The following is a 14802-nucleotide window of genomic DNA, read 5'->3' on the forward strand; positions in this document are numbered from 1 at the left end:
CCGTAGTGGAGGGCTCCGAATGAATTTTGACAAGCGCTGGAAGAACGCGAATACTGGGAAAGACAGAAAAAAACCTTTTGGGCAACTTTCCAAGTTATCTGATGGGCATAGAGTGGCAATTTTCGGCTGAGGTATTTCGCGACTCCCTGTTCTTATAGTGCTGCAAGTGCTTGAGTACGTTCTGCAGGCACTTATGATTGACAAAAGTGTTGCAGGGTCCCGGAACGACAGAAGACCATGCTGACCCGCCGCGTTGGCTCAGTGGCTAAGGCGATGCGCTGCTGAGCACGAGGTCGAGGGTTCGATTCCCGGCCGCGGCCGCCGCTTTTCTGATGGAGGCGAAAAGCAAAAACGCCCCCCGTGTGTACGAGATTTCGGCGCACGTTAAAGATCCCCTGCAGGTGGTCAAAACTAATCCGCAGCCCTCCACTACGGCGCGCCCCATCGCCTGCGTTGCGTCGGCGCGTTAAACCCTACAATCAATCAATCAGAAGACCATGCTCTTGCGCGACGCTTGCGGCGAAGCAAGCGCATACCCTGTAATTCTTTTGCTTCCTTGCGCGTGCCTTTGTTGCCGCGATGACCGTGAATCGCGAAGGAATGATAGCGGCCAAGGACGGGCTGCTACACGCGACGTCACTCCTCCACGCGCGGGCGCGCGTACTCGCATTCTATCTTGTTGACCGCGCCATTCGCGCGAGCAAACAACGCGGCGAACGGCTCTCGCGGGCTTTATAGGCGCTTGAACCCATAAAACGATCACTCACCCGAGTAGCCGGGGGTTCGCCGCTGCAGCAGGCAGGCGCAGAGAAGAAGACGCGACGGTGGCCCAGATAAGCTAGAAGCAGGAGGGGGAAAAAAGAACGATCGAGATAAGGCCCCGAATAAAGAATGGCCGCAGCTGGGCGCGCAACAGGCCTTCCTCTCGAAGTCTCAGCGATGCCCGGGCTGATATTCGCGTCAAGATTCACCACTCGCAGGGGAAACGCCACTCGCGGTCAGCCCCTTCGCAGCGCGTGCCGCACGGCTCATTCGATCTTGAAACAAGACCGGTATCGCTGCCCGGTCAGGCCAGCGGAGAGGAAGAGGCGCTCGATTTGTTTTCCGCAACGAGGGCGCACTAGCGTCACTAAATAAAGTCTCCGAGAGTATCGGCACTCTTTTCTCTCATTGTTATGTGCCGCCAGGAATTTCATTGGTCGGTCGGCTCCACGTGATATTTGTTTACATATGGGCGCAGCCATGTTGTTTCTGGGCGCCTCTCCTCTCTCTCTGCTGCGCGGACGATATATAGAGCGACCGGTCACACTCTGCCCGTCACAACCGGCAGCGGTTTTGTTGGGAGAGATGGCAGCACCGCAAGCCAGAAACAAATAGGCCCCCAGACGCTTTTGGTGCACGAAGAGGCAAGCGTACCTTATTTAGGGACGCTAGGGCGCACGTTCAATGCGAAACCGAAAGCCGTTGCGCATGCGCAGTGATCACGTCGACGCGGCTAAAGTTAGGTGCTGAAACGCTTCACTATCTAAATGACGAGCAATGCGGAAAGCGTCTGGGTGAGTCCGTAGTGGTGTTTGCTCGCCAGAAAAATCATTAGCACCAAAAGCGGCGGACAACATGGCGGATGTTCCGCAGCCGACTACGCGCATTTATCTCGAAACAAACAATCAAATAAACAAAAATGGCGCAGCGTTCGCTAGTGGTGCAAGGCTGGAGAAACAGCAGAGCAGAGCTGGCTGCCCTTCCCCTTTCGTCGGAGAGCCGGCTGATGCACCTCACACGGATGTCCGAACTTTCCGTTGACTGGAAGGTTCGGATCGTTTTGTCCGAAGGGCTGTCACATCTCCCCCCAAAGTGGACCGCGTTAGCACGCGCTAGAAGCGGCTTCGCGAACTCGGCGTCTGTGTTCCCCACTTAATGTGTGGACGCACGTGAACTGTTTTCTTGTTTTCTGCGAGCTCCTCACGTGGCGGAAGCCCACGCGCAAGCCTGGACGACGCCGGGCGCTGCTCCCGGTGGTGGTGGAAAAACTTTTATTGTTGCCCGGTAAGGGGTTGGGAGGGGAGCACGTACGCTAACGTGCGCTCGGTATTTGTCCTTGGATAATTTTTTCGACAATGCTTTTTGCAAAGGCCACCGGACCAAGCTCAAGCTTAGACTGATCTGTCGTTAAAAGTCGCGTCTTTATCCTGCCGGGGCACAATTATGAGTGATGTCCGTTCTTAAAAAAAAGAAGGAAAAGAAGAAACTTCCCCTGCTGCGTCCACGTAGCAAACAGTCGTCCTTGCGAGGCTTTAACCTGCACCCGCGTCATTTCAACTCACGTTCACCTGCGAGCAGGGTGTGTCCCTTAAAGCACATCGGCCTGAAGTGTTCGCTGCAAGCGACTCCGGCGCCATGCAGCTACCCCGGAGCAGTAACGAGAAGCCCTGTTCGCGTGAAGTCCGACAGGTTTCCCATTGTCGGTCCCACCCTTTCCATTAGGCGACACCCATTACCTTCGAGGGGGGGAGGGGGGGGGGGCGAAAGAAAAAAAAAAGCAAACAAACTCCGCTGCGACACTTTTCAGCGCCTAGTTCCCAAAACAGCGGTGGCCGAAGATTACCTACTGTTAAACACCGTGGACTCACACCACGCGACACAAAGTGCTTGTAAATGACCCCTTTGCCCCGCCCGGAGTAGTAGAAAGGAACACGCGGACGCGAACGCCTCTAACCGACGGCTCCTGACGAGTGAACACGTCAACTCGCTAACAAGACGGCTAATTGAGTTTTCCTGTTCACAGGGGGAAAAAAATGCCTCGGCGTTTGTGTTGCAAGTGAAAGACTTTGCTAAAACAAGAGGCCCTGGGGATAGGGGGGGGGGGTCACAATTCCCGCAGTGGACACAGTTCTAGTCCATGGGGCTCTATACACAAAAGGCACACAGTTAAAAGGGTCAGTGCGAGCACAAATACACACTTCGAGCGTGGATATATATGGTCAGTCCGGGGGGTCGACAAGACTGCTACACCAATTTGTAAAGGGCGTTTTCTAGGCCGTACTGGGTGATTACTTTTAGAGCTGCAGAAGCGTCAGGGACACGGCCAACGAAAAACCGACACATCCGTAACAGCCTCGTTTCATTCTTGTGCAGGGTAAAACAAATCATTCAATTTCAGCCCTCTTCCTATTCAGCGAGGTTATCACATAACTGAAAACTTCCAATTATTAGGCTTGCGCTCCCGGAAGGTTCGGCTGCACGCTACGGGTCGTGTCACTGCGGAGGGCTACACGGTTTGTACGAACGCTGCTTCCCTATAGTATACACAGCTATACCTTCGATATTAGCCAAGCCCTTCGTATTAATAAATGAAACTACCATACAGGCGGGAACAAGAACGCGGCAGCGAGCTCGCAGCGAACCGTATCATTCGAGCTGTCGACACCGGTTCCCTTACCCGTCTTTCTTCCCACTCAAAAGAAGAAAAAAAAAAAATATCCCGAACCCCTCCCTCAAACGACGACGATGGGTGAACGAACGCCAATCTTTCTCATGGTAGATTCTTTGGTTGTCTCAGTTTGGACTCGGTTTCAACAATGGCGAAATGCAGCAATCGGATGAACGCCGGCTTCATAAGTTTGATTCCGGTCACGTGAAGCGTTTTTTTTTTCTTTCAATCGATCAGTAAGTGTGTGAAAGAGCCGGTCCACTCCCGCCCGAGAACGGGCTGGACGAGCTCGTGGCGTTTTCGCGTTACAGACGCCATCAGTGAGAGCACTAAAGCATCGCTTTAAAAAGCTCGTAGTCCTTAATGAATGTTAACATACACAGTAATAATACATGAATGTGGCTCTCGCCACAACATCTCTTAAAAAGCAAGGATAAGGAAAAGCAGCGTTAATCCGGACTTGCCAAAAACAGGTCAAAGCACAGAACGAGACAGCAACTGATATATAAACAAAAACAGGCACGCAAACGTTACAGCTACATCTGCCAAGAATTAAAAAAAAGCCAGCCCGTACAACACAGATGCGCCCAGTGACTTTTTTTTTGGTAGCGTAAGCTACACTGGCCGAGGTTGAGCAGTTTCGCGTGGACCTTGAAGGGTCGTGCTGCGCAAGCGCGAGGAGCATTGGATTGCATTGGGTTGGATTGGATTGGATTGAAAATTCAATCCAATTGGAGTGCGCGTGTGTAGAGAATTGGGTCTGCACATTTGCCAGTCTGCGCATTCCAGAGGAGTGACGTCATAGCCGCGCCAGACGCACTGGCGCCGGCGCGGGCCCAGCTGTGCGCCTCCGCTGCGCAGTAGCCAAGTCTGACGCTCCGCCGGAGCCGCTTGGCACTGTTGGCAGCCGTTTCGCGTGGCTCCTGGAGAGCCGTACCGCGCATGCGCGAGCAGCAGTGACTGGACTGGATTGGAAATCGTTTTAGCAGCAGTAAGCTTGACGATCGGCTAATCCTAAACAACCAGGAATCTTAAGAATAGCCAGCTGAACCTTAGCTCACGCTACGTATATATCCTGGCATTGCCGAGCTAAGCCACTGATAATTTTTTTTCGGCCATCCGGTGCGGCAGGTAACTGCGTTTCGCTGAGCCAAAAAGAAGCATCACGCGACCATTAATGGTACCAATTTCGACGCTTGGGATTCAATGCCGAGGTTATAGTGCATAACACACTAAAACACCCACTCCAATTATTGTTAGCATTAATCATCTCCTGCGCGTTAGCATTAATCATACTGCTACAGACCGCAAAGTGCGGTGTTTTCGTGGCCTGCAGTGGGTATGCTCTGCAGTAATTAGCGACTAGAATGCACGCAGACGACTAAATTGATGTGTGACGGCCAAGGCGAGACAGCGCTCAATGTCATGGCCTCATCGGACATTATACACGCTAGGATCTTTCCAGTTACTTCGTCCTTTGAGTAGCCTTTCTAAAGCGATGCTTTCTATGTGTCACTGATTAGTCCGTGAGCCCCAAAAACGCAATACAGGAAAGCCAACTTTCCCTGACGATGATGACCGTGGAAGCGCCGCAAGAAAAAAACGCTTCCTTTGGTCATAATGTAGTCTGGGTCCTTCGCGTTACCTAGAAGACGTCTATCCGATTCCGCCAGTGAGACACGATCCAAGCAGTTTGGATTTGGAGGAACGCATGGACGCACAAAATTCGAAGAAAAAAAAATGTGTCTAACGACGACGATGGTTGAACGCGAAGCCTTCTTCGTGCGAAATCAAATGACAAAAGGTCAAGGTCAGAGCCGCTGCGATCCAAAGTTCAAACTTCATCAAACTTCATGCGAGTCAAAGCTGAGCGGGTCAAAGTTCAAACTGCCCGCGAATAAAAGTCCAAAAACTCATACGAAAAACAAGGAAACCCACGCCAGAAAGCGTCGCGTTCAGCCATCGCCCTGGTTAGATAGGAGCCATGGTCGCGGTCAGCCATGGTTAGATATGAGCGTATGACTTTTATCATTGGGCCGTGCTAGCGCCAATCTATCTGGTGCAGTCGGTAGGATCATCTAACTGGGCATGCGCGGTGCCAAAATGTTATCAAGGCCGAAATAATGAAAACGGCCGCACTGAGCTATAACGACGTGAGTTCGTGCGGTGCGTAAGTACAAACGTATTTTCCGGGTACCGCGACGCAGATGTGGCGTTCCGCGGTCGTTCGGCTCCATCAGTGGTCGCGGAGCGGTGCAAAGGATCGCACGGCTATTTCTCCTTCCGGAGGTTGCGCGCCGAGCGAGGTGAGCCGAGGCGGAAGAACCGAAGGAATCCCCGTCGCGGCGTGCGCTTATCTGCAAAGGCGACGCCCTCCCCTCCACGGGCTGATGAACCTCGGCACGCCCGATAAACGGGCTCGATTCGCGACTTGCAAACAGAAGCGGCGATAACACGAAGCCGCAGGAAGATAAGGGACTCCGCGAACGCCCGCAAGCGCGAAATAAACTGCGGTCTCGCGTCGGAACTGGTATGCCAGGCTTGAATGTGAAACACATCTGTCGCGTGTCACCTCAACAACCTATCGGTTTCGGTAGCATAAAACAGGAGGAGGAGGAGAAACAAACGTCTCTACGGAGCAGTTAACCTTGGGGAAGAGTCCTTATTCCAGGACACCTTGAGACCTTCCGGCTTCTTGGGCTTTCTTCAACAGTCAAACCATTCCACTGAAAGGCAATCCGTTGTGATTACGTGAGCAACAAACGAAGCATGTCGACCAAAATTTCGCGCCGCTCCGCAGAGCCGCCTCGATCCGTCAACACAGCGAGCGACGCGGCGGAAGCACGCGCGCGCGCGCACGCACGCACGCACACACACACGCACACACACACACACACACACACACACAGAGAGAGAGAGAGAGAGAGAGAGGATGGAGAGAGAGAGAGAGAGAGAGAGAGAGAGAGAGAGAGAGAGAGAGAGAGAGAGAGCTGCTGGGCGAAGGGATCGCGTACGGAGCAACTTCCGTGTTGAACCGCAGCATTCGCCCAGACAAGGGATCACGAACGCGCTCGGCTAATCCGTCTCCTTGGCTAGAGGTGCATGGTAGAGAAACCCCGCCACCCTCCCTCTCAGCTCTCCGGAAGAAATCTTGGTGGTGGCGACCTAGTACGATGGCAGCGACACGACCACAAGCGCGCAACTGCAACAACGAGCATACGAGATAAACACCGCACAGCGCAGGACAAATCCTCCGTAGCATGACGCCCCTCGAGACCCTGGCGTCCAGGCTGTCTGCGAATCGTCGGCGAAGAAGTACAAGCGCTCTCCGCCCGTGTCGCGCAATCTGCAGCGGCTAAAGCTCGAAGCGCTTCCTTTTTATTGCGCGTGCATGCTTTGCGGCTAATCAATAACGGCGACAACAGTATTGATACGCGCCCCCGCGCTAGAGATAGCGGGTGGGCCCAGCAAAACTGACTGACGGAAAATGGAGAGCCTTCTTTACCCCAGCAATTTCCCGCCGTGCTATGAGGGACAATGCGAACACGGGAGAAAATCCCCCCGCACTAACGCCCCGATCTCGCCCGGATTTCTCCGCTCCGAGGATGCCGAGCAGGTGCGCGCGCGTTTGATGTCTTCCAGTTCTCTCCGGGTACCGCCGCGAAAACAAAAGTGGAACCGTTGGGCACGGTTCGGGCCCACCTTGGGTTGGACGTGGCTCCATTGTTGACTTCATCCCGTCGCCGCTAAGCAGCCCCGTCCAAGCGGAACCTCGCGTGGAGGACGTGGAGTAAGTTGCACACTTTAGGGCGTTCCACCGGGTTTCCGTGGCGGAGAACATCAAGAAACGCCTCGTGGTTGTCTATTCCTCCTTCTGAGTGTGAGGGGCGTTTCAACCAGCTCCAAAGGGAGGGGGGGGGGATGGCGCTGTGCGCTCAAGGTGGAAGCGGGAGATGCAATAGCACGGAGCAGTAGAAGTGCTTGGCAGAAGAAACGGACGAGGGTTTCAACTAACGCCGAAGAGGCCGATTCAGGGTTCCACACAGTTATATTTAGACTGTGTATGACGATTATCGTCGCCGTCAAAAAGGAGGCCGATGTAAAATCGGTAAATCTTAATAAACGGGCGTTCTGGGCTGCATGCACCGGCGTCGCTGTCGCGATCAAACCCCGGCCATCCGCGGCTTCCCGGAAAACATGAGTGCCGCGCACCACACGCACACGGTTCGAAGCGCACTTCGAAGCCAAGTAACGCGCACCTTTACGACAACCGAGAGTGTGAGGGTGGGCTTGTTGTTGATGCATTCTTGTCGGCTAAGCGCGAGGCAGACGCAGAACGAGACAAGAGATGGGACGAGGACGAGCGCTTTGTTGGAAGTTGGCGCTCGTCCTCGTCCCATCTCTTGTCTCGTCCTCTGTCTGCCTCGCGCTTAGCCGACAAGTTTACGACAATCATTGCCAAGTCACGGCACAAGTGGCGCCCCGTCGTCAGTCACGCATCGGGTGAATACCGGGCGGCCCTTTCGAACAAACGACCTTGACGTTCGAACAGAATAAACAAAACGGCGCATCGATAGCGGCTGTCAGCGGGGGCAGATGCTGCAGTGATAGAACGACCGCGGCCCATTCTTCTGCATTGACCGCCGTTAGGGCGTAGTTGCGGCAGCGGCATCGCTGCGCAATTAGCGCCGTGCCGCCTGCAGAGGGTCACGCCATTGACAAAGAGAGAGAGAGAGAGAGAGAGAGAGAGAGAGAGAGAGAGAGAGAGAGAGAGAGAGAGAGAGAGAGAGAGAGAGAGAGAGAGAGAGCAACGTCGCAGTTGATTGGAGAGAGCCCGGTGGAACGCGAGCGAAGAACGCAGCCAGCGCACATGTCGGCTATTAGCGAAACAACCTACAAAAACCAAACAAGAGCTCGGTCATCCGCTTTTTGTCGCAGAGTCCTCCGCCCCGCACATGTGGGATGTGACGGCGGCGGCGGCTGTGACGAAATTCGCGCGCGGAACGGGCGGTGCGCGGCCGCGGTAGCACCTGGAAACGAGCGCTGCTGCTGCAGCCGGCAAAGGCGTCAACCTCGAACAACGCCTCTCCGGGAACCACCGCAGCGGCCCAGGGCACCGCGATGGGTGGCGCAGATGGGGGCACGAAAAGGTTCACTACCCGCACGGAAATATTTTACGAACGAACAAAAATGTGGCGCCTTTCTCTGCCCCCTATACACCGCCAAGGACAACGTTAATGCAGTAAGTGTGTCCACTTTGCAAGTTGAGGGCTCCTCAACTCGAAATCGCTGCCCAGAAGCAGAAAACACGGCTAAAATAAGACAAAATAAAATACAAATGACAGCGCATAAGACGGTGATCACGCACGAAACGCCTCCGTTTGAAAATGACGCGGAATCGACGAAGAGTTCGCGTCTTTGCGTGCGTGCGTGTGTGGCATGACAATGACCGAAACTGTGCCCTCTGCAAATAAACGCCCGCAAAAAAAGTGTCATACAAGCCTTATGTTAAGCACGAGATCGGCATGCATGCTCAGCCGATGACTTAGCTACGCTACGCTGACCGAGGCGCCACCGCTTCGTGCAAATGACGACCGGTTAAATGCGCAAGCACGCGAATGAGATCGCTGTGTTACCGGTGCAGCGGCCCTAATCCCACGCGCTTGATTGCGCTCGAGCACTCGTTTTTTATTGGTCTCTGATGGAAGAAAATGTGACGAACCCGGCCCGGTTAAAAAACGGCGGAGCCCGAAGTGTCACTTCGTAATGGTCATGCGACCCGAAAAGGTAAAAAGCGACCCAAAAGGAACGGCAGGTTCCCGAAGCAGCTGACACAGCAGGAAACACTCAGGCTTGAAAGTTTGCACTGCGAAGGTGTTATATAGTGCCTGGAATATATTCTAGGCACTATAAAGGTGTTCGCAGGAATTGTCGAGGAAACGTACGTTTCCCATCCCTGGTCGTGTCCGTACCATGTCCAGCACGTTCTATATGTACAAACAAACAAGAAAGAGAAACGCCTTGCTCCGCGCATGCAGTGCTTTTAGGTGCGGAGTACCTTAGGACCACACAGTGTCCGTCCGCGTCCGTGCGCATAACATTTACAATAGCAAGAAATCCCACAGGCACCGGCAGAATTCGAGCCCGTGTCTGGTAGACCAGGCAGAGTTAGTGTCAGTCGTCTTACCCATTGGGCTACGACCATTAGCTATAGTTAGTACCCGAGAGTCAAACGGCTTACTCCCTCGCCTGTAGAAGTCACCTTAGGACCTCCCAGTGTCCATCCGTGCGCACACCACCATCAAGCGAAATTCGGTTTGAGCCGTGAGTTGCAGTTTCATTTAGGGAATAGTCAAGGCGCAACTCATGGCTCCAATCGAATGACGGTCGGGATGCGAATGGGATGTCACTCGGGGAGCAACTTTGATGTCATTTCGAGCCCCCGTACTCCACATCCTCGCCATCGCCCACGGAGTGGAGATGCCGCCATCTCTTTCTTTCGTTCCCTGAAGAACATCACGCCAGCTGAGCGGAAGGCGGAACAAGGAAAGGTCAGGTAACGTTGGCCTGTCGCAGCCAGACGAAAGGCGCCGTTGACGCAACGCTTGGACAGACTCGTTCAGGACGGCTACTACTAAACCTGCACGGCAATGTGAAATAAGCCACGTTTCCTTGCGCGCCGAGCACCGTGTTCGGGCTTTCAGACACTCGGACGAAAGTTGGCGACCAACAGCTATAGCCAACAGCGCAACCGCAACCAAAGTGATTTCAACTGAGTCTCCATTTCGATTCACTCGTTCTGCCCTTCTACACTTTTTTTTTTTTTCAAGCCTAACCGAAGAACCACCGACTGCCATAAAATAAAATTGCAAACTCAATATTTTAGTACCAACACACTGCGGCGGAAAGCAAAGCAAGTTTCATTTCGTGAAGTTGGCAACAACCTTTCCGCTTGCCGACTTGAACGCAGCCGTCCTCGCACGACGCGGAAACGGTTCGAGCCGAGCGGCGGTGAAAAGCGGCCCACGACCGCAGAGCAGTGTCGGGGGCGATTTTATGACCGAGAAGGCCGGGCAGCCGGGGAGAGGGGGCGAGGAAACGAGGCTTAACGCGAAAACGAAACGCGCACACTGTCGCAATTCGACTCGGAGGGCGGCCTCAGCTCACCGCTCCAAACTCTCAGAACGCAGAGAAACAAGATAACGCAAGCTCAAAATGCCGACTGACTCCCCGTTCTGAGCTACCGCAAAGGTAACGAGGGCGCCGTCTCTGCAGAGGGCCTTCGGCGTCGCAAAACAAAACCGTCCCATCGGTGCCCGCCGAGCGGCCCGAGCACATTGAATTCGAAATTCGCCGAACACCTCGGTTACCCGAAAGGGGCCAACAGTACTCATTTCCCTTTCTTTCGTCATACTTTTTTAACACCAAAGTGTTTTATTCCCGGATACACGAAGATTTCGCTGACGTCATATCCAAGTGCCTGTAAAGGGTGCACCCCTACACACAGGGTCTTCTCGCAAGGAAGCAACCTTCAGAACCAAAACGAGTACGTTATACTTAGGGTTGTTCATTTTCAGGTTTTATATTTTAACACGAAAGTGTTTTATGCCACGATACCTCAAGATTTCACTGTCGTCGCATCCGCCACGGAAATGACGCCAGTACACTTTTGCCGAAGCGACCCGCCAGCAGGACGTCGCTCGCCAAGCACACCCACAAGACAGCCGCCGACCAGCAAATCATGATCAGCTGCACATTTCGCTGCACATTTCACTTTCGTGTGACTGATTTCTGAAGTGCTAACCACATGGAGCGATTTTTCCAGCGACGCGACGAGCGACGCGACCAGGATCCGCAGTCGCTGATTCAGAGTCGCTCGCCGAGGCAACCACATGACAGCGACGGCTCGAGCGACTAAGGACGGCAATTTCAATGTTGTCGCACTGCCCATAGTAACGCGCTTGGTACGCTGGTTGTTTACAAACATTTTTTTGTTCATTTGTCATAAAAAGCATGACTGAAAAGTATTACGCCTTTCTAACTTGCTTTTTGCACTTCATTGCATCTTTAAAACTGGTTTGGGTTAGCGATAGCGCGCGCTTTTCCTTCTGCGCCTCGTCTCTCGGCTCCAACATGAACGTCGTGAAGAATCCGCTTTCTTGACGTTTTTGCCACGCGGGTCTCACCCAGTGTGTGCGGGAGCCTTCTCGCTTCTGCTTCAGCGTGTACACAAGCTTTACCATGCAAAGCTTTCTTTGCCGCTCCATCGCAAAAGCCGTCTGCGCGGATATTGCGCGCGCGCCAAATATCCCCCCCCTTCTCTTCCAAAACCGGAGGTTGCGTGCTTAAGTAGGGGCTCTGCTATTGGCTAGTCGCTGAGGCCACTTCCGGGAGGCGAGCGACTGTTTCTGGTGACCCAGAACCGAGCGATTCGATGAGCGACTTGGTCCGCGGCGAAAAGTAGTTCGTCGCTAGTCGCGTGGCTCCCCAAGTCGCTTGCAAAATAGCTCCATGCGGTTGGGGCTTAAGACCGAGGAATCAACCACAGTTTTTATTTTGTTTCTTTGCCGGGTTCAGCTTCGAATACTGAACAAAGGAATGCATAATGATTGTAGGGTTTAACGCACCGACGCAACGCAGGCGATGAAGCACGCCGTAGTGGAGGGCTCCGGATTAATTTTGACCCCCTGGGGATCTTTAACGCGCGCCGAAATCTCGCATACACGGGGGTCGTTCTTGCTCTTCTCCTCCACCAGAAAAGCGGCCTAGAATCGAACCCGCGTCCTCGAGCTCGGCAGCACAACGCCTTAGCCACCGCGGCGGGTAGGAATTTGCGCTACCGACCAGAGAACGCTGCTCGCTTGGTTTCGTTCATTTACGCACATCGCGTGCTGTGACCCAAACTGCTGTGAAAGCCGATTGATTACGCCTGTGCGCGCATGTCACGGTTTGCGACGAAATTAACATCCCTTCCCAAAGAGAAGCGCGAAAGCTGGAAGTGCGCCGAATCAATCGCCAAACCTTCAAAGACCCAAGTCGCAAAATGAAGAACGGACCGATGCGACCATTTTTTGCGCACCAAGTAGACGCATCTACGAACGATCTAGATGTGTACCGATACGTGGTTTATGAGGTAGAGGTATGCTACCGCACTCCTCCTTCCTGACCGGTGCGTGTATTAAAGTAACCGTTTTGACACATTGGAAGCCTTGTAATACCTTTTTAGTCGACCAACCGGTCTATGGGGAAATGCATTAGTTTTGTACAGGACGCCATTGGTCCCACTAAAAAGAGCTTTCGCTTTAAAAACGGCCCCAATGCGTTTCAGAAGGCGCAAAAGGTGCTTACGCTCAGCATGCACGCGGCGAGTGAGCCGTCTCTAAACACACAGTCCTGCACTTAAATACGCGCACTTGGGGACTCACCCACACTTGATTTTCTGGACTGAAGCAAACGCATGACGAAGGGAAAAAACGGCTCAAGGTCGACCTTCTCGGGGTCACCACATGGGGTAAGAGATGACGACACGTTTCTAGGTACGAGGCCAAGTGCATCAATAATACCATCAAGAACCGCGGGGAAGAAAAACATATCCATCAACGCGACAACTTTCACGAACGCGTAAGTGCTCAAGATACATAGCTTATATGTGCAGGATCGGTTTGCAATCACACATGAGCGCCTCACCCAAAATACCCACCAGAAACTATCTGGACCAATCTTCGGACCGCCTCTTGTACGTAGCCTGCGAAACCGGTACGCTAATTTCTAAACCCCAAGCCTAATCCAAGCCCCGACTGGATTCCGCAGAAACGTGTGCATCGCAGCGAAGGGCGCACTAAATTGTGCTGGGTGACGTAATTGCCGAGGACTTAAAATTACCAACGCGAAACGCGCAAAGCCACTGACAAACAAAACCCCCTCGCAAAATTATAACGGGAGGACGGTGCTGGTTGGCTGCTGCGATCATCAGGGGGACATTTGACAGAGAGCACCGCATAGTAAAGCCTCGTCTCTCTTCGCGCTGAGAAAAACGAGCGGTCCCCTACGGAAGACGTTCCGTAAAAAATCCTGGATCTCTACGAAGTGAATCATGACGAGTGGGCGAAGCACTGGGGATCGTTCTTACCATAAGCCACCCGTGAGAGTGCTTACTGCTGCTAAAATGATTTCCAATCAAATACAATTCAATTTAATCCAATCCTATCCATTTCAATTCAATTCAAATCCAATTCAATCCAATCCAATGCTTCTGGCGCTTGCGCAGCACGGCTCTCCAGGAATAGTCTGTCTGTCTGTCTGTCTGTCTGTCTGTCTGTCTGTCTGTCTGTCTGTCTGTCTGTCTGTCTGTCTGTCTGTCTGTCTGTCTGTCTGTCTGTCTGTCTCTCTCTCTCTCTCTCTCTCTCTCTCTCTCTCTCTCTCTCTCTCTCTCTCTCTCTCTCTCTCTCACTCACTCGTTCGCTCTCTGACCTTTCGTGACCCTTTTATTTTGTGCTCGTTACCCTTTTGTGAACCTTTCGTTCACAGATGTTTCGATTTACACGGTGTTGTGCCGTGAGCACGCAGGCCGGACGGACTTAAAGCCTCGGCCTTAAGGTGCCTCGCCCCTAAAAGTCTGTCCTTGAGCGAAGTCTATACCTCTCGAGTAAAAAATCCGGTTTTAAAAAAACTTTTTAAAGCGAAAGCTTTCTTAGTGGGACCGACAGAGTCCAGTCAAAGGACTAATGCATTTCCCCACAGGCCGGTTGGTCGACCCTGGAGGTCTGATAAGAAGACGCCGGGCTTTCACTGCGTAAAAACGCTTACTTGAAAATCGCCAAAAAAGCAACGGTTGTTCTAGATAAGACTATACACGCACCAATCATGAAGGAGTACAACAGCACGCACCTTATCTCATAAACCACGTATCGGTACGCAATTAGGTCGTTCACTATAGGCGCGTCTAAGTGCGCAAAAAAATCGTCGCATGGGTTCGTTTTTCGTTTGCGATTTGGGTTTCTGAAGGTCACCACTTTCAGCCGAGGTGGGACGCACTTTGAGCGAAGTTTTTGACGCACCCTTGACGCAGTTTTGACGCGGGAAAGCAGCTTTCACCCTCCTCTCAACTCTCTTCAGGAATGGATGGTGAGGTTTTTGACAGCACGCAGAGGGAAGAAAATGGGCTTAACCCTTTCAGTCACCGTGTCTCCATATGAAGTCGCGACTTCCTTCGTCGTTTAAAACCTCGTGAAAACGAAAAGAGTTCATGCTGCAGAGCGGTGAGGCTGATGTTCGAAACCTACGGAAGTGAAATGTCGCACCACGTGATGTGGAATGGCGGAACCGCACTCATAAACATCGTTTCAAAATGGACGCGCCACCAAGTTTTGTGG

General features: G+C 52.9%; 1 protein-coding gene across 3 annotated transcripts in view; it reads right to left on the minus strand.

Moving 5' to 3' along the window:
* LOC144149341 (uncharacterized) overlaps positions 1 to 14802 on the minus strand; it is a 133900-nt gene that overhangs the window by 72304 nt on the left and 46794 nt on the right. For 2 of the 3 annotated variants that reach the window (XM_077680897.1, XM_077680896.1), the window contains exon 2: positions 768 to 838. Coding sequence is in view for 1 of the 3 variants with exons in the window: in XM_077680896.1 (XP_077537022.1) it covers positions 768 to 838 (71 nt within the window). In the remaining 2 variants the exon portion in view is untranslated. Of the gene's footprint in view, positions 1 to 767; positions 839 to 14802 lie in introns of those variants that run through there. The other variant, XM_077680894.1, reaches the window with a different exon arrangement.

The sequence above is a fragment of the Haemaphysalis longicornis genome, unplaced genomic scaffold (assembly GCF_048455015.1).
Source record: "Haemaphysalis longicornis isolate Haplotype H1 unplaced genomic scaffold, Haemaphysalis longicornis Haplotype H1 scaffold_8, whole genome shotgun sequence".
Classification (NCBI taxonomy): domain Eukaryota; kingdom Metazoa; phylum Arthropoda; class Arachnida; order Ixodida; family Ixodidae; genus Haemaphysalis; species Haemaphysalis longicornis.